Genomic DNA, 18,717 nt, shown 5'->3' with positions numbered 1-18,717 from the left:
GTAATGATTTTTATTTTTTATTTTTATGGTGGGTGAACAAGGGCAAATTTAGGACTAGAGTGAAGTTGGTGATTTTTTTTTTAAATATAAAAAAAATTAAGATAGAAATTGAAATTGAACTTAAAGTTGAGATTTTTTTGAGGGAATTTGTCCATCTCACACAAAAGCTCGAAATTCAGCTAGCCAAAACAGTTCAAACTTTGGGTAATTACATGGTTTTTAAGGACTTTCTAGGGTTTCGAGTCACCATCTAGTCTACAAGTATACAAATTGGTCCACATAAGCACGTGTTGAGCTACAACTAGCGGTACCGTGAACAAAGGATTAAGTCCACCGATCACCATTTCCCAAAAAAAGGGGTCCTCGATTAGAAAATTCTTTTGGTTGACGTGATTCACCATCTCCCATACGATTTCGATAACCTATTGGAGGGCTTTCGTCTTATGGAAGCGATGAGCTCTAAGTTTGAGATGTACACTCGACAGGCGTGAATAAATAATTTATAAATATATATAATTATAAATAATATGTTTCAAAACGTATGAAAAAAGACGTGGGTTTGTCTTTCTTGCCCTTTATATTAACGTATATTTTTCGAAAGTATTTTAGATCCCCGGGAACCAGTAAAAGATAGCCTATTCTTTCGTTATTAGTTATTACTGACTAGTAATTTACCCTTGGGACTTGGATTGCAAACGCCAAAAAATCTTTTGATCACGTCTTGTTGATTAGCATGTTAATGCGTTGGAAATCTATATCTGGCTGAAGACTTATAAATTGCAAATGGACTGAGATTTTAAGAAGCCATGTTCTGTTTAAGTGTGTTTAAAGTGAAAGGTCATCAATCTCAATTGACTCTAAAGTCAACTCTTGGTGAACCAGTGACCTTATAAGACAAATGCGTGCATTAGATGGAAGAGTGATAGTAATTCTTTCTAAGTATAAAAAGAATAGTCCCTACGGTTTATTATAAGTTCAATGTTGAGGTTGACCAAAATTCAGTATCATTCGAACTATAAATCAATCCAATTTGATAGGGCCAATAAAACTTCAAACTTGATTCACTTGATTAGTCACATCAGTGGACGTGATTTGAGAATCAAACCATAGTCAAACCAAGTGCAATTTATGCAAGCAAAACCCTGAAGTGACCATATTGAAAAACTTGTGATTATAATGGACATCTGATTACGTTTCTTAATTAGGGTTTCCGTGCGAGGCTTTTGCTTTTTCCCCCAAGTTTCTTGAAGAGGATTTTGGCGATATGGTTTTGGTATACATAGGCCGATCCTTGAATCTTGAAAGTTATACAATAAGCTCATTCAAGTTCATGGATCCTTAATTTGACCAAATCTAGTTAAAAAAAGTGATTCAATGTGGACGAACCATTGGGGAGGCAGCTGCTTCCCCATAAAGCATGGACCTTTCATGTACATGAATGTTGAATGGTTTATCTTGGCTTCATAAATGAGTTGGCTCTAATCTTATAGTTTATAGGTCCATTACAGCAAGGAACCGAAGCATCCGGGGACAAAGACGATTAAAAAAAGAATAGAGGGAGCTTCTTGGAATGAGGCATAACCTTGTCTAAAAAACATTAACTGACTCGATGATCTGATCTCGATTGTCCAGTTGCATGTTTCTCCGGGTATTTCAGTGACTACTTCCTTGACCAAAACTTAAAAAAAAAAGAAAAAGAAAAAGAAAAAGAAAATTGCAGCGACCTTTGACTAAATGGTTAGCCACCTTCTGTGCTACATTACTCGAGCAAGTGGGAACCGGGGTAGGATGTGATCAACATTAAATAATTATCTAGGTCAACCACAAAAAGTTTAAAAAAGAAAAAGAAAATGGAAAGAGATTTCCTTTTTCTTTCTCATTTTAGTTCTTTGCCTAAGTAAAGCAGCTGAAATCTACTGAGGTATATAGGGGTGCGGAATCTTTTGGTCGAATGACTGATCCTCCTCCCCGGGTACCAAGCACAGACGGAGAAGTCCTTGCAGCGGTGTTTTTAGAGACCCTCCGACGCTCAAGTCAGAATGTACTCATAAAAATGGAAACTAGCAACGTTTTGCCTTCATGTATGATATTGCTCTTACCGATCAAGAATGTAATGACTTCTACCTATACCCGACCCGTCGAGGGCCATCCAAGTTAAGGTGCTTGATATTTTTTGAGTATGTCGAGATTGGCCACCTTTACTGATTGTGCTCGATTGGGGAGGTTTAGGAGGTTCTATCATGCTCCAAAACTCCCGATAGGCATGTTTGGCCAAAGATGATGGCTGTGGGCCTTTCAGTGAGGTCGGACTTTCGGATGGCTTTGGCCCTTCTAAGGTTTCGAAGATTATTTTTATTTTCATCTTATTGGCCTCAACCTTGAGTGAGTGATTATAGTAGGGAAAGTTTCAAATGATGATATGAAGTAATACCGTTTTCTAAAAGAGAGTTTAGAGCATACATTATTTCAATTAAGATCTTAAAATGGCCAACTTAGTTTCAAACAACATCCCTAGCTTTTTGATTGACCAAATCTACGATGGCTGGTGAACTCGTGCATCTTTTGTGCATCTTATGTGAGATGCACAGGCTTGCCATTTGGTGAGACTCAGCCGGCAAGATTTGATATCCGAATTGAGGTACCTCAATTGCTTTGTCGAGTTGAGGAATCCATGTATTCTTCCATGATTGAAATGGACCCCACTTAAGTCAGGTAATTCAATTATCTCAAGTTAATCAAAGAAGAGTTCAACTTATTAGCCAGGCAAAGCTTCGTTCCAACAACAATAGTACTATTAGTGTCTATTACAGGTTTGAGTAACAATTGTAGCTCAATGACATGGACATACATTGTATCATAAATTACTTGTTTCCCTATCTCCACCTTTTCAGAAAGAAAGCAAGTGATACGGTTTTGAGAGGATTTATTTGAGCTGGAGCAGAGCCTCTCTTTTATGCTCTATGTGAATGGACGTTGAATTTCTAGGTAAGCATGCACATGAAATATCTATATTTAGCAATAGGGTTACTAGTGCAAGGGGAACAATATCTCCCCATGAACAATTAGGGAGAGAATAAATGGATGCTTTAGAGATTATAGTGGGTCTGAGGGCTCCCTCATTAATCCCCATATTCAAGAGATGAAGGATTTTAACACTCCTAATCATTTGCAAGCCTGATTAGGAATGACACATAAAATTTAATGAATGGATTGGAATGAAACACAAAATAAGCCAGGGAAATAGGTGAAGGGAGATTACTTGTATATAAAGATCATATAAATTCCATAATCAGGGGATGTGGAACATTTCAACATTAAGCATGATGACATGTCCATTTTCTTGGTCGCACTTTACTCCAGTTCACCGAATGATCTTTGTTGTTCCAAGAAGTAAGGAGGTGAGATGTGTCCGAGAGATTTTGTCTGAGTTGGAGCAAAGCATCTCTTCCTTCAAATGGAGGATGAGCTTCTATTTCCAAATAAGCATACGCATACATTGTCTAAAATTAACAACAAACTTAATTGTACAAGCATTTTCACACTATCATGTCCTGCCATGAATGATGGTGAAAATGAAAATAAAAGCTATATTGTATGCAAAAGCCACTCTACCGCTAAAGGGCGTTTATAAGGGAGCAAAGGAAGGAGTAATAGAGAATGTAGCCAATTACTGTTTTATATTGTTGATTTTAGCATATGTCATATGTTATCACGTCTTCATAATTTCATGACCATGCACATTTCTCCGGCCTAGTCAACATATTACCCTTTAAAAAGAATAATTCGAAAAACCATCAATTCTTTTCTGACAGTATATCAGCTTCCCCCACCGGACTCATACAGGGGAGTGTGAAATTTATACGAAATTTCGAGGATCACGACTATAATAAATAATTGAATAAGAACTAGTGAAGTCGGACCATCAAGTTGACTCTTGATTGCGAAGATTAATGCATCCTCCTCCGATGCTCTCTCCTTGGACTGGTTCTTCTATGGTTCGTAGCATCTGAACTTTGTTCCTTTTTTTTTATAGCAAATATTAAGGAGATACATTGGATTAGGACGAGATCTGGTACTGTCGTACATTAAGGCATTAATCATATGGTTCTTCAGTAGACCAATCGCTGTCCTTTCAACTCACTGGGCTCAGGCCATGGAGATGACGTTCGTTCTCATCTTAGCAACTTCAGAGTCTTGAAATTCTAGCCCATTTGATTATTGGCTGATGGACCCAGCCATTGCTTCATGGCCCTATTATGGCTTTTGGGTTCCTCCAAATTGAAAACTTACTTGTAAATGAGCCGCCCAAATCAAGTTGAAATTGAAAATCCTTTATTTATTTTTGCCCAAAGAGAACATACTAAATTGAATCAAACTCACTCAACTAAGACTGGTAGCATATGCTATCCCTGGTGGAATTGAAGCAGCGGGAATCTAAACATTGCAAAAATAAGGTTTATGTATGTAAAGGTTCGACATTATTGAGTTTTGATGATTCGATAGATGAATGGAAAAGTCGACAACATGATTTGTTTGATAACATTTTGCACTTGGGTTTGTGCGTTTTTCCTAAGCATGTGAAGGTTACTAACTGGGTCGCTAAGGCATTAAGAGAAAAGACCGAGAAATCAAATCGGGCCTCATATCCTCCTCGAGCCCAATTAGGGTTTTGTGATGTGGTGATGCAAAGCTCCGTGTATGCCTCACGTGTTTCATGGTCTTTGACTTAATGCACCTATTTTTAACTGACCAAGTATAAAAATAAAGGTTGTGGGACTGCAAGATTTGTATTTTTCCCTATTGTTTATGATATTCCGCGTGGATATGAATGGATTCGGCAATAATTGGTCCTCGTCATCGGCTTATTTTCTCCATTGTTTTTCCTTGACTTTCCCACATTTGATTGTCGACTCTTATTAAAGAATTGCCGTGAAAGTGGAACGTGAAAATTGACTAGTCAAAAGGAGAAATCGCATGGCAGTTTAAACCCCCCAAAAACTTTGTGCCCTCTTTTTATAACACAAACTAAATCACTGTATGAGTAGACATAAATCGGACCACGTAAGTCGGTTGGTATTAGGTAGAGAACCTACGACCTTTGATTTTTTTTTTCATAATATAACTAGAATATCCCACGTTCGATGCATTTTTTTTTCTTTTTTACATTTTATTTTGATCAAGAGAATGTGTACATAAGTTAACCGGACAAAACTTATACATGTAACAATTTTTATCTTGATAATCTTAATGTACAAAGTTAACAATAAAACTGTTTACCCATATCTAGAAAGCAATTTTTTTTTTTGCTTTTTTTAAAATGTTGAAGCGTTTAGGTTGTCCTTCGCGAAACCCTTTTAGAGATAGAGCTAAACTGGAAAATGACTCAATAATTTATCTTATGATTGCATTGTATTTGTAATATACAATGCCAAACTGTAATGTTAATTAGAGTAATATTTATCAAAAAGTACGCTATATGATCATAAAAATGATCAAATCTATGGCAAAGTTCATGATGAAGGATCATAAATGGATGAACTTAGGTAAGGTGAGAAATCAAATTATTATAAGATAGATGTAACTTTCTTATCATGCGAAAAGTGAAAAAGGGTAATATGGACAAATAAAAAGGAGAAAGTGGCAGTTATAGTTGAGGTTAAATTTATTATGTTATAGGCTTTCCATTACGACAATTATCATGTACCTCGTTGATCAGTTGAGCTTTATTCTTGAGCTAGAAAATCACCATAAGAAAAAGGAATATCACTAATAGTATACTTTCACTTTCCGATCTGAAAATAAAAGATAAATCAAAAATTTTTATCCCATATCTCTAAAATGTCGCTCCACCATAGACTATTCAGATTTGACCATGAACAAAATGTTATTATACCTTCTCAAGTTTTGAAATTGCAAAGGAAAAGTCAACCCATGATTCTAAGAATACCACCTCAACTAAGTGAATTCACACTCATTCAACTTTATTAAAATCATTTTGTTGCAACATGCGTTGGCAAAGAACTTCTGGTAAGAGTATAATCGCATTAATTGAAGAGATATTGGAAAGTAATCAAACCTTTTGGAATCCTGATCAAGAGGTTAGATAACTTTTGCACTCTTCAAGTTCAAGTAATATACAAAAATTTCTTTTCATAAATAGCAAGATGTTTGATAGTTCATTATAACCAAGAATGTAATAAGTAAAGTGTGAATTAGAAATAGAAAAATCAAACCAAGTAAAAGAATTCTCAATGGGTCTTATCACTTCACGACTATCTAAATCCACTTTACTTAATATATTTTTTCATATACTCCCAAAAATGAAAGTAATTAAGGTGACAGGAAGCAAAGCAAGGAATTGAGAAAAAAAAAAAGATATAAAAAGAAAATCATTGCAAATTCGTCGAGAAGCCACGTCACCAATTTACCATCCTCAACCTTTGTATCTTATATATATATAGAATGAAAGACGCTGGACATAAGAAAATATATTGTTGAATAGTCATTTACTAAATGGAGGGAGACAACTTTTTAAGCATTTCGTATACTCCCGGTCGACGGCTTCTATAGAAGGTGAACTTGTCCAACAAATTTCTAGGTTTGACAGGATAATTCGATAATCTAGCTGTCTTCCATGCGCTAAGGTCACTGACAAAGATGGTCACCCATGTAAGATTACAATTAAGCAACAAATAAAGTAGTTTAATATATGTACAATAAACAATTAAGGCCGGAATTGGGGAGAAGCCGTAGGTCTTGTTGTCTGAATTCCTGGGGCGTGGTTAGGAATCAACGTGATTCACCTTTGAAAGTGGAGGGGCCTGTCTAAACCTCTATACTTTTTATATGTGTGGGGGGAAGAACACATGTTCATGCCTGGCATTATTGTCCTAACGAAGAAACATCTTCTATACTCAAAACGAAATTGTCTTAGCAAGCGAGACCATGTGGGGGCAGACCCTCATGATTGTTATTCTGGATTGTTTGTGGATGGTGGCAGAGGGATTTCACATTAATTAAGAGGTGGGGGAAATCACCGCATGTCCTATCTCGCTCCATTTGTTAAAATATATAAATATTAAATCACGCTTCTATTTAATAATTTAAGTTTTTAGAATAATCAGTAATGGTTCCATCGTGATTCCATCAAAATTCTTACTCCGTATATGAAAACAAGAGATCCAAATAGAAATGTTTTGAGGAAGCACTAAATTGAATCATCCTGCAATAGTTGGTGTTTTGATGCTATTCGCATCAATTGTGTTGCATAGTCGAGCTTTTTTCATGGAGGAAGCTTTCTTTTGATGTTAGCCCACAGACCGCATCGCTTAGTAATCATCTTTCCAAGCCAGCCATATAGGTTGCTTGATGCTACGATGCCGGCCGTATAGGTTGCGCCTTTCAGTTACTATTTTGCAAGCCAACCACATTGGCCGCTTATTGTTTATATTCCAATCCTTGACATTTCGTGTCGTTTTGATAAGCCAACACTGCCACCAAACAACTCGCCGCCCTCAAACGATCTAAAACTGGAAGATGTTGTCTCGCACATCACCCCATCACAGATCAACAAGTGTGGTTTAATAGTTATATTCTAACACTGTTTATCAGCCTAATCGCCTTGTGCAAACAATTTATCTATCAGCAGCTTTCATTACTGTCTTAATTGAAGCTTGGATGGTTATTCAAATGGAAATGGTTAATAATCTCGAGATCTTCTTTTTATGCAGTTTCTATCATGCCAAACAAATGACATGATAAAAAAATATTGAAAAAATTCTGATATACATGTTGTCTCCTGCATCCGATAATGATCAGGTGAAAACCAATTACATCTTGGTCCATGCACCTCATGTACATTTCTCTAGCCCCTACATGATGGGGTTCACACCAACCACTTCTATGTACACAGATATCATTCTAGGACAAAAAATCTGGCTTAATAAAGCCAACCGATATTCAAATTTGAATCCCAGATCCACACACACCACCTAATCTCCAAACATCACCAATCGCGTGGAGGTATATAAAATTATCTGTAATCATGTACAAGTAAAAGAAATATTGGACTAGGCTGACTTTGGGGATTATGTTGCGGGCCGAGCCGAATCGCACGGTGGAAAATTGCGTGGGACCATGCGATGTTTTTGTAAGATTTAATGTGAGCCTCGCTTTTTCTTGATATATGATTGTGTTCTAGAATATTAAATTGAATTGAAGCAATAACCTAGGTATCATCGCCAAAGAAAGGAACATGTGATCCCATGGGCAGCGCATTTGGTGAGTTCTCTCCCTCATTGTCGAGGTCGAGAGTTCGAACCCTCCCGTTACATTTTCATGTCAGCCCTCGATGTTTTACGTCTAAATAGTGACTTGCGGCGAGATACCGGCCCCCTCATGTCAGCCCCCGAGGTTTTACATCTAAATAGTGGTTTGTGGCGAGGTCTGACAGTCCTACCGAGTACCGGAGGGTTGTGTGATTCCTTAAGGATTGCACGGTCATATCCATGTCCCTTTTAAATGGATCTCAATTTCGCTCTTTCTTACACTCTTTCTGTTTCTTGATCTCTCTCTCTCTCTCTAAATGACCAAAGACTCTTCTTCGACATAAAAAAATGGTGGAAACTCAACTCCCGCTTGCTTGGCCCTTCTTGAACTCTCACCTCCTCCAGCTCCTTCTCTACCTGTAAATTCTCACGATCTTTTTTCTCCACTCTTGATTTTTCTTTCCATCATTTCGTGGAGTGATCGCTTTCCTTGTGCTTATGGGGTCTGCCATATCTGGCCCTGCTGATGAGGCCGAAGGGTTTTCAGTCTCACCTTCAAGGACCTGTCTTGGGGACTTGCCAGAGAGTTGCATCACCTCCATTCTCAAGTTCTTGGATCCCCAGGATATTTGCCGATTCGCGTGCTTGAACAGAGCTTACAGAGATGCTTCATCAGCCGATATCGTTTGGGAGTCGAAACTACCTCCCAATTATCATTTCTTGGTTGAGAGAGTTCTTGGTGAAGACCCACGATGCATGGGAAAGAAAGAGATCTTCTCGAGATTGTGTAGACCTAATTGCTTTGATGGTGGCACAAAGGTAGTGTTGGGTTGACGATTACCAAAACCAGTTCACGCCCACCATCATTTCTAATGCGTATACAATGTTACATATGCCTACATGTGCCATCTGCGCATAAACCAATATGCAGAAAAACAAAGTAAATATGAATTTAGAGCCTGCGTGTTTTGCTGAAAGTTAAGAGATGTTTGTGTTCGCTGACATGCGTGTTGTGATTTGAATTATTTCACTTGCAGGAAGCTTTGTTGGATAAGACTACCGGAAGTATTTGTGTGGCGGTTTCATCAAAGGCGCTGAAGATAACTGGGATCGATGACCGGAGATACTGGAACCGTATTCCTAGCGAAGAATCCAGGTAAAGAGCTTCAAATGCAGCTGTCTTATTTCTCAGAGTTGGAGGGTTTGGCTGCTGTGATTGTTTCAAAATGAAAAAAATGAAAACTAGAAATCGCTTCAACCGAGAGCCATTATTCCGTCGGTCCGATATTTTCCTCTTTCTATTTAACCAGATATTGGAGATTAGATTGGTGTTTGAATTAGAACTGCTTTTAATCTTTTAAGATGTCATAGATCTCAAAAGGCCAGCCTTGTTGATTCTCGAGAAAATCATCGATCAAGCTCATGATGCACGGAATTAAGCTCTTGCTAGATAATCACTTTAGTTAAAATGAGAATTATTTCTTTAATACAGTCAAATCAGCCGGCGTATGATAAAGCTTTATTCGCAGAGGCAGTAACTGGAGGAAGTTTTGTCTCGCACACAAGAATAAAACATAATAGCTAGGCAAGTAAGAAGACTACTTCAAGCTTGGGATATTTCTGTTTCTTAATACTCAATGACGATGAGTAGCGTGCCTTGTGATCCAAGTTTGCCATCTTTCTCCTGGATTCTGTTCAAGTCTCGTGGTTTGACTAGATAAACGTAAGAGCTTAGTTCACCTTTCTAAGGAAGGAACAAGTTCCTTTCATAATACTCTCAATCTGTTCAGCAAAAGGGTTGATTGGGCCCAAAACTATGGATCAAACCCAGAAGTAAACAAAATTCTGTTTCCAATGTCTAGAATTCTCCAAGCATCACTGGCAGTTGTCGGTTTTCCTTTTTTGTTCTCTAACTCGAGCATAGGTTGAAGGTGGTGAAGATTAATCTATTGGAAAAGATGAAAAGAAAATGGATTTCTTGTTTTCAAGAGCAGGTTAATGCTTCAGTGAAATCTGAGGGACACGTTTTATCTATCTAAATCTTCTTTAAATAACCCAACTAGAGATGGCGGGTTCGACTCCTTTTTTCGAATGGTCAATCCCTTTCCGATCAACGATATAGGGCAAGCCCTTTCTAGATCCTAGGAGGGAGGGCCAACTTCTTATTCCCGAGGGGTCAACCCTCTTGGATAAGAGGTCAACCGGCATCCATCTGATGGGGGGTGCGGAGAAGATTTCGGAAAGTAAGAGATGTCCATTGAATTTCACCATGGAAAAAGAAGAGTTTGAACCAAAAAACTTGACAAAATTCTACACCCTCCATTTGACAACGTTTTCTCACGGGGAAATTTTATGGAAAGAATCATTCATATCTTCTTCGTGATGAAAGTGATTGAAAAATAATAGCTCTCCTCTTATCAGCAGGTTCAGCACAGTGGCGTATCTTCAGCAGATGTGGTGGGTCGAAGTTGTTGGGGATTTTGAGTTCCAGCTCTCGCCTGGCACGTATAGCTTACATTTCAGGCTCCAACTGGGCAAAACTGTCAAAAGATTCCATCGGCGAACATGCGACCTCAATCAAGTTCATGGTTGGGACATCAAACCAGTCCGATTTCAGCTTTCGACTTCGAACGGTCAGTGCATCGTGTCTGAATGTTACTTGGGTAGGCCAGGGGATTGGGTCCAGTACCATGTGGGTGACTTTGTGGTTGAGAAGCAGGACACGCCCATTGGGATCAAGTTTTCAATGGTCCAGATTGATTGTACGCACACCAAAGGCGGACTTTCTGTAGACTGTGTGCTGATATGCCCATGTAATCCGCAGCATGCATAGGTTTCCATATCAGAGAAAGTAATAGCCATAGAATTGATTAGTACCGGTTCAATTTGTTTTCTTTCTCATTGAATATACATCTGACAACACTCCAGTCACGTACACAATGTATTCAAAACGTTTCTGAGATTTTTTATTCAGAGCAATTCAAGCAGGGACACCACATGTAACTTCAGATTGAGGACCTTGACCTATCTAAGAGTACTGTGTTACTGGAGATTGTGATTGTTATCTTCTTCCATGTTGCAACTAAAATGATTGCAGTCAATCTATATCACATTTCCAGCACTCAGCATTAACTTCTTGAGATTTGTATCAATCTTAATTAAATATACAGTTAGCGTACATCGCTGGACCTTGCCCGATGAAAAAGCATCACACTGATGCTGCGAATGCAAATTTGGACCACCCTCGCCATTAAAATGTCCACCCGAACAAGTGGGAATAAAGAAAAAAAAAAAAAAAAGATGACCGCCCATCGATAGTACCTGCAGACGTCTAGTTAAAATCATGTCTCGACCAAATATGTCACTAAATCAGGTGACAGTTATCATAATTGGCTGTCATAAGTTGAAGTGCCAAGACCCAACGACACCCTATATTAGGTGAGATAAGTTGGGAAACGAAAACAAAGCAGTCCTTTCTCAAGATTGTTCACTAGATTACACTTGCATCACTTGAAAACAAGAAACCCTTCTGAAAAGATTGCTAAGTGCCTACTGCAACAAGTTTGTCAAGTCACAGCAAATTCCACAATTAATAAAGTTAAATAAGAAGAGATGCCAAAGAAAAAAAAAAAGAATTAAGATAAGGAGCACCTATTTCAATATCCTGTACAAAAGGTACACACTTTGCCAATGGAGATTGCGCCTTATATCATGTTAGTCTCGCGCTCATGCCTTCCAATCAAAGCCCATCGGATCATCAAGATCGCTGTTGAAAAACACGCCGTGTGTGAACTCTTGGGCTATATCCTGAACAATATCATCTTGTATATGGAGACCCTGAGGCATATCAGGCCCCTTCTGGTTGAAACCATCATTCCCCCCAGCTGCAGAGGACTCACTGTTCGAAGCAGCTTTGAAGCTGTTGCTCCTACTTGGCGCCGGCCCTGCAGCACCTCCTGACACATTAGATGCAGCTGCTTGCGGTGCTGCATTATTACTCCCATATCCCATGCCACTTTTCGCCACATTTCCATTTGCATTCTGACCAGAACTGTTGTTAGACATCTCCTGGAACAGCTGCTGAATCATCTGGTGGTCAAAAGCTTGGTTGCCTTGGGACGACTGAGGATGGTTTGGTGAGAGTAAACTATTGGCACTCCCCGAGCGCTGCTGCAACGGCTGGGATTGCTGCGGAGTGAGGTGAGGGCTTGAGTAGCCACTGACAGGTAATTTCTGCATGGATCCAGATAAAACAGCAGACCCTTGAAACGTAGAAGGTGGGTTCTGGTTGCAAGAAGATGCCTCTTGTTGAAGGGAATTGGAGCTTGCATTCATGGAGTTCTGCCGCATTAGCACCTCTTGTTGAAGGGAGTTGGAGCTTGTATTCATGGAGTTCTGCCGCATTAGCATGTTTTGGTAACTAGTCAGAGCTGAGGCAGCTTGTGCAGAACCACTTAAGGCTCCACCTAAGGCTCCGCGATTGACCATGTGCTGGTTATTACCCATGTGATTGTTAATACCAGGATGTAAAGCCATCAACTTATTCAATGTGTTGCGATCAGTTGGCAGACCCTGAACATTTGCTATCTGCTGCATCTCTTGCATTTTCTGCATCTGTACTTTTGCAGCTGAGGCCTGTTGAGTGAAACTTTTCAAACCCTCTGCACCGATGCACATAAAATGGTTACCATCAGATTGTTCAGAAAAAGAGTGGTAGACTTAAGGGAAAAAGGAGAAGACACTTAAAGACGTTATACTATATTTGTCAACGCTACCACAACATAAATACCCCCTGAACAAAAAAAGACAGAACCAGTATATTACCAACAGGGCCAACTTTGCTCTCCCGACAGAAGTCTATGAGATCCTTCATGCTGTTGACAACCTCAGAGATCTGCAGTTGGAGTGGAAGCATTAAGAACAAAGAAATCCTAGCATCAACTACCATCATACACCATGAGACAGCTTACCTGCAAACACCGCACATATCTTTTAGAAAATCCGAGGTCATTGAGCGACTGCAACTCCAGACTTTTGGCAAGCTGACGCCCAGCTGTCAGGACCCTAAAAGGAGAAGGAACAAGATCAGTATCTGCCATCCAGAAAGCTGCATAAACCAAAATAGAAGCATAAAACAATGTACTAGATCTATGCATAGGCGAAAGAAGGGGATGAGCCATCCAATCAGTACGTGCAATATAGCCCCAACCAGTGCCCTCTTCCAACAAGATCTTTTATTAAGAAAATAGTTTACAACAGAATTGCATACTCATGCTGCAGTGAGCAAGAGAAATACCATGCCAGCAGTCATATATCTATTAAGAACTCATCTTAATTAACCATTGAACATGTAATGAGACAGTGAAACCAGTTATACAACCATAAAAACAGGTAAGAGGACACAGCCAACCCATCAAACTCTGGACAACCTTTTAAAACCCTCCCCTCCTCTTATATTTTCCCTTTTTTCCCTCTTTTTCCATCACTTAACTGGGAAAAAGGAACATAGCTACTGGGACACCATCTTAACATGCATATGTATCACCAAGAAAGATAGATGGATCTTAGCTTCTTGCCAGTAACAGCCTTTGATGAAGGAATGCAAAAACGAAAAAAAGAAAAAAGAAAAAGGATTGGAACAAATTGTGAGAAAAGCCACCAATTTGATGAACTTACATGTTACTGTTTGTTTGTAGATCCTGTTGAGAGACCCCATCAGCTCCACTCTCCGCAATAGTGCTCTGACACTTTTGTGCAACCTGGACCAACTGATTTACCTGCACATAGTCATGATCGAAGGTTATAGATTTCAGGAATGGAACAGCAAGGAAACAAACAGATGGCAATTATTCATTGTCCAACCAGCTGGGTAACCAATCAGATTGTAAAATCATACACCAACAGTTGGAAAAGGCTCAGAACATCATTAAGAGATCCATGCAAAACTTGGTCAATAAACAAGGTCTTTTGTTCTAATATTGCAGTGGGGCGCTGACTCCTGCTAATGGCATGTCATAATCATCGAAACCAAGGTTGGTACCTGTGGGGCAACCAAGCGCCGAGGAAGAAGTTCTTCATGACGACGAGCACAGAATTCCCACGACAGTATCTGATCAACACCAAAACTTAGCAAAAACCTTCACAGCTATATAGCATTGATGACAATGTCTTTATGAAAGTATATTGGTGAATAACCTTGAGATCATTAGCAAATGTTATACGAAGCTGACCCTCACGGACAACACGAAGTTGCTCATACACACTCTCCTGAACAGCTTTTCCATACTCTAACACCATTATCCCTGAGGGAAACCTGACTTCTTTAGGCATGTCCAGGAAAAGAAGCTCATCAAGGACACCACTGCCAAATTTGATTTCATTAAGCCTAGGCAGTACTTCAAAAGTGGCCTCTGTCAAAACCGCAAAAAGAGAAATAATTATTAACAATCAAAATACCCCAGTGAGGGGGGATTGCTCCAAGGAGTACTAAAAAATACAAGCTGCATATTGGAGAGCAATTCAACCCAAGCAAGAAGCCACTAAGCGCGTTTGCCCAATTCTTTTGGTGACTTAGGAGTTCATTAAAATGTGCAGATATACTCACGAACCCAGTCAACAAAAAAGGACGTCCAGTATTCTTTCAGCAGATTTGAGCACATGTCAAGTAGTTAGCTTGAGTCAAGGTAAAGAAGAAAGCTCTCAACTAGATAGCCAGATTCCACTCCTATTGACTCCTGATTTAATTGAACAATTGTACCAGCTCAGAACTTGTAACATGCTATACTGATGAGATTTTAGCAATTTTCTGAAGCATGTCAGATTACAACTAGAGAGACACAACTATCAAGATTCAATTGCAGTGAAGAGAAAATTTCCAGGTATAAATCAGTAGACTTAATTAGTCGCTATCTCTTACCAAATCCCCTTCCAGACTTGGAACCACAAATGTCGCAGTGCCATGCATCCTGACAAAGAAAGGAAACAAGGAGGAAACAAAAAAGAAAAAAAAAGACCATCAGCCTACATAAAAATTGGTAGACCAAACTGATCAGTCCATCCAGAACACTTAGGGGCTTCAGTTCAATGGAAAGGCAGAGTAAACATGACGGCATAATAGAACCAACCATAGCAGCCTGTGGAAAAACACCAAGTGCATGTTGCCCAACATTGTCGTATAATGACAAGCACCACCTTTTCTTTGCTCGAGGGGAATAATATTCTGCCACAAACTTCCTCCAATAGGCAATAGCATTAACCTGTAGAAAGTAAAAGAGGGATTGGCTCAAGTAACTATTTAACTGATAAGATTTAAAGAGTTCATGAGAAAGAAAAAATGCATTTAGAGAGAGAAGTGAAATGAAGGATGTGTCTAAGGGAAAGTGAGGTTTTCAATCTAGACTTCCAACTTACCGGAGTCTGTTGTCGCTGATGATAAAGATATTGCATCAACCGACGAGCACATACACCACTATCATAGGGGCGCTTGAAGGCATTCATTGATTGAATGCCCTGTTGCTGCAGCTGCTGCCTCAACTGAAGTTGCTGCTGCTGCTGCTGCTGCTGCTGTTGCTGCTGCTGTTGCTGCTGCAAATGCACCCTCTGCATATGTGGCATTGATTGTAGCAATTGTTGCTGATGTCGTAGTCTTTGCTGCTGCAGTAATGCTTGCAACTGAGGATTACGACCTTGTAACTGCATGGCATCCTGTCTCTGCAACAGTTGATGTAAGACCTGCTGCTGGATTATGTCTTCTTGCTTAATGTCCAAACGCGGTTTCTTCTGCACCTGATGAGATAGGTTATTTGGGTCCTGAATGAAAGATCCAGGAATTCTTGGACCCATGGGCAGCAACACTTGCCCAGTTTGTGATGCAGGTAATGATGTAGCAGTAGAAGCCCCTTGTTGCTGCTGTTGATTCTGTTGAACTGGGGGTGTCTGTTCTTGGTGAGAGTTCTGCTGAGCTACAGAGGATGCATCCATAACTGATGAAGCTGATAGACTAACGTTATTTGAAGAAAAAGACATTGGTGATGCTGGCAAACGCATATATGAATCTGTATTGATACTTGCACTTCTCTGCAAATGTGGCCCTCCTGAGAGTGCAGAATTAGCATCTGTAACCAAGGAGCTTGCCCCAACACTTGGTCCTGAGTTTGCCACGCTGTTCAAAACTACATTGTTCATGTCCCCTGAAACTGTTCCTAGAGTAGGGCGCCCAGTTCCAGGTACTGAATTAGAGGAGTTACCGAATGAAGAGCTCAAGTGAGAATTAACTACAGTATAGGACTGTCCATCCCCTTGATAATATATTCCTGAACTCGAGGAAGACTGGGTCAAGCCTCCAGCTGCTCGTGATGGGACCATAGGGGGTGTTGCCCCTTGGTGAACAGAGTCTAAGTAGCTATCCAGAGCCAGGCCTGATTATCTACTGTCCGTATAAAGCTATCTTCACTCAAACTTCCTCGATTCACATTAGTAACAGACTCCACCAGTGGATCACAAGCAGAATATGGGACGCAAATGATGCAGAGACCAACCCAGCATGCAAGAACTGTCCACAGTTCTGTATCGAAAACATCTCCAGAGAGTGAAAATGGCGAATGGAATTTATAGAACGTCATTATAAGACAAAAAAGCGTTCAGCTTTGCACATATAACCAGCTTCCGGGGCTCTACACGTATATTCTAAGAGAATTGAAGAGCAGCAGCAAAGAAGTCCGGCAAAAACAAAGCATTAGAGAGAGACGCAAAAGCGAGGAACTTCCTCAATCAAGCAATTCAGCAAAACAGAACCCAGAGGACCTCATCGAACTCGGAGCACTCCCCAAGAAACGCTCGGACAGAAAATCCTCCCACCCCAATCAGGCCGACAAACCCTAATCACGAGCTGCGCAGCTCAGCGACAGCAACGCCAACCCACGACCCAAAAAGTCCCCAAATTTCCAATAACCTAAACACCCCCCCGTCACCTAAAAAGCAATTGCGCCCCAGCAAGACCCGAACCGAAGCTAATTACAACCGCGAAAAGGGAGGGAAAGAAAAAAGAAGAAATCTCCGCCAGACCAGAGATCGCCAGAGACCAAATGAGACCGACCCTCCCCCCAAACCCGAAACCCGAAACCCGATCGAGGAAGAAAAAAGCACCAACAGTGACGCGAAATCTCGACAATCGGAGGCTCGAAGGGGAACCCGCCGACGCGAATCGCGAACTAATCGAAGGAAGCGCCACTGAACACTACCCAGCCACTGAAGCCACTCGCCCCGAGACAGAATCAAACGACAATCACGCCCACAAAAAAAAAGAAAAAAAAAATGAAATTGCGAATACTACTGACCGGGAGATCGCGGACCGGCGGGCGGCAACAACACTCCCGGCTTCGATCGACGGCGAGCCGGGGACGGCGGGGGGACGCTGCAATCGGGAGGAGGAGGAGCTGCGAGAATCGAAAGCAGAAGAGAGAGAGAAAGAGAGACGAAGGAAGAAGACGAGAGAGATTAAAGAGATGGATTTATATACGCCTAGCGGGAATTGGCGAGGAGGCGACCGGCGCGACCGGCTGCACCCCGCTCGCGCGGCGTCGCGCGCCGGTTCCCCCGGGGACACGCGTCGCGCGATGGGGCGGGCCAGCGGGAGTCGGTGGCGGATCTCGCGGTGGCGACGCGGGGGCGCGGGGCGACGTGGCGGGATCCGGTTGGGCGATCCGAGAGTTGCCTAATCTGGACCGCGAGGGGGAAGGTGGGGAGGTGAGGCTAGCTACTGGCTACCGACGTAGCCAGTAGGCCTTGGGGAGGGCGGGATCGCCTGCGGCCGCGCTCATTTTCCTGAGCCGTGCGATCTCTAGGCGAAGAGAGTTTTTTTATTTTATTTTATTTCTTCGGCCGGCTCCTTTTGGCAAGAGTTTTAGCATCGAGAGAACGACCCATTTCCTTCTTTTGTTGCTTCTTCTGGGAAGTCTTAAACCGGTCAAAATTCGACAGAAAATATATATGAATATTCCAGGGTTTTTGTCCCCCCTTTTTTTTTTTTTTTTTTCTTTTGGCCTAAAAATGTGGTCTGGTTGTTGCCCGGATGACGGATCCATAAACCATGCGGAAGTATCCATCAATAGTCAAATTACCCATTAGAATATGAATTCGTGTTTGAATTTATGAGAAAAATCGAATTTGCATTTAGTGAAGCCTAGACAAACACAACCATCATTTTCAAGGATGAGGGAAATATATTTTATTGTAGATAAATAATCATATACTTACTTGTTGAATTTACATTCATCCGTGACATTGTTTTTGCAATGCGTGTAATGAATATTTTAAAAGTCGAAATATTTTTTTATTAATAAGACAAGTAACATTAAGGCACTCGTTGATGCAATTAGAATAATTACACTTCTCATGGAATCAACGAAATTGGATATAAAATTGATAAAGTTGTCATGTACTTTCCAATCTT

At 40.5% G+C, this 18,717-nt stretch overlaps 2 protein-coding genes across 3 annotated transcripts; one reads left to right on the top strand and one right to left on the bottom strand.

Moving 5' to 3' along the window:
* The first annotated feature begins 8,492 nt into the window (after nt 1-8,492).
* On the top strand, nt 8,493-11,406 carry LOC104424395 (F-box protein PP2-A14). Of its 2 annotated transcripts, none has more exons than XM_010036798.3 (3): nt 8,493-9,086; nt 9,305-9,423; nt 10,689-11,406. In XM_010036798.3, the coding sequence occupies exons 1-3, from the start codon at nt 8,766-8,768 to the stop codon at nt 11,098-11,100; spliced, it is 852 nt and encodes a 283-aa protein (XP_010035100.1). In that variant the 5' UTR covers nt 8,493-8,765; the 3' UTR covers nt 11,101-11,406. The 2 variants fall into 2 exon arrangements, with proteins under 2 accessions (XP_010035100.1, XP_010035101.1); XM_010036799.3 differs by having other exon boundaries at nt 8,500-9,086; nt 10,692-11,401.
* A 241-nt stretch (nt 11,407-11,647) lies between these two features.
* On the bottom strand, nt 11,648-17,760 carry LOC104424394 (probable transcriptional regulator SLK2). The gene is made up of 10 exons (XM_010036797.2): nt 17,603-17,760; nt 15,678-16,830; nt 15,392-15,523; nt 15,184-15,232; nt 14,463-14,677; nt 14,308-14,376; nt 13,944-14,044; nt 13,238-13,331; nt 13,092-13,161; nt 11,648-12,928 (listed from the first exon to the last, which is right to left on the bottom strand). The coding sequence occupies exons 2-10, from the start codon at nt 16,629-16,631 to the stop codon at nt 11,994-11,996; spliced, it is 2,619 nt and encodes an 872-aa protein (XP_010035099.2). The 5' UTR covers nt 16,632-16,830; nt 17,603-17,760; the 3' UTR covers nt 11,648-11,993.
* Between the last annotated feature and the right edge of the window lie 957 nt (nt 17,761-18,717).

This window comes from Eucalyptus grandis, chromosome 11, assembly GCF_016545825.1.
Source record: "Eucalyptus grandis isolate ANBG69807.140 chromosome 11, ASM1654582v1, whole genome shotgun sequence".
NCBI classification, from domain to species: domain Eukaryota; kingdom Viridiplantae; phylum Streptophyta; class Magnoliopsida; order Myrtales; family Myrtaceae; genus Eucalyptus; species Eucalyptus grandis.
The sequence above is the reverse complement of the archived record's forward strand: the minus strand, read 5'-3'. Positions and strand labels throughout refer to the sequence as shown.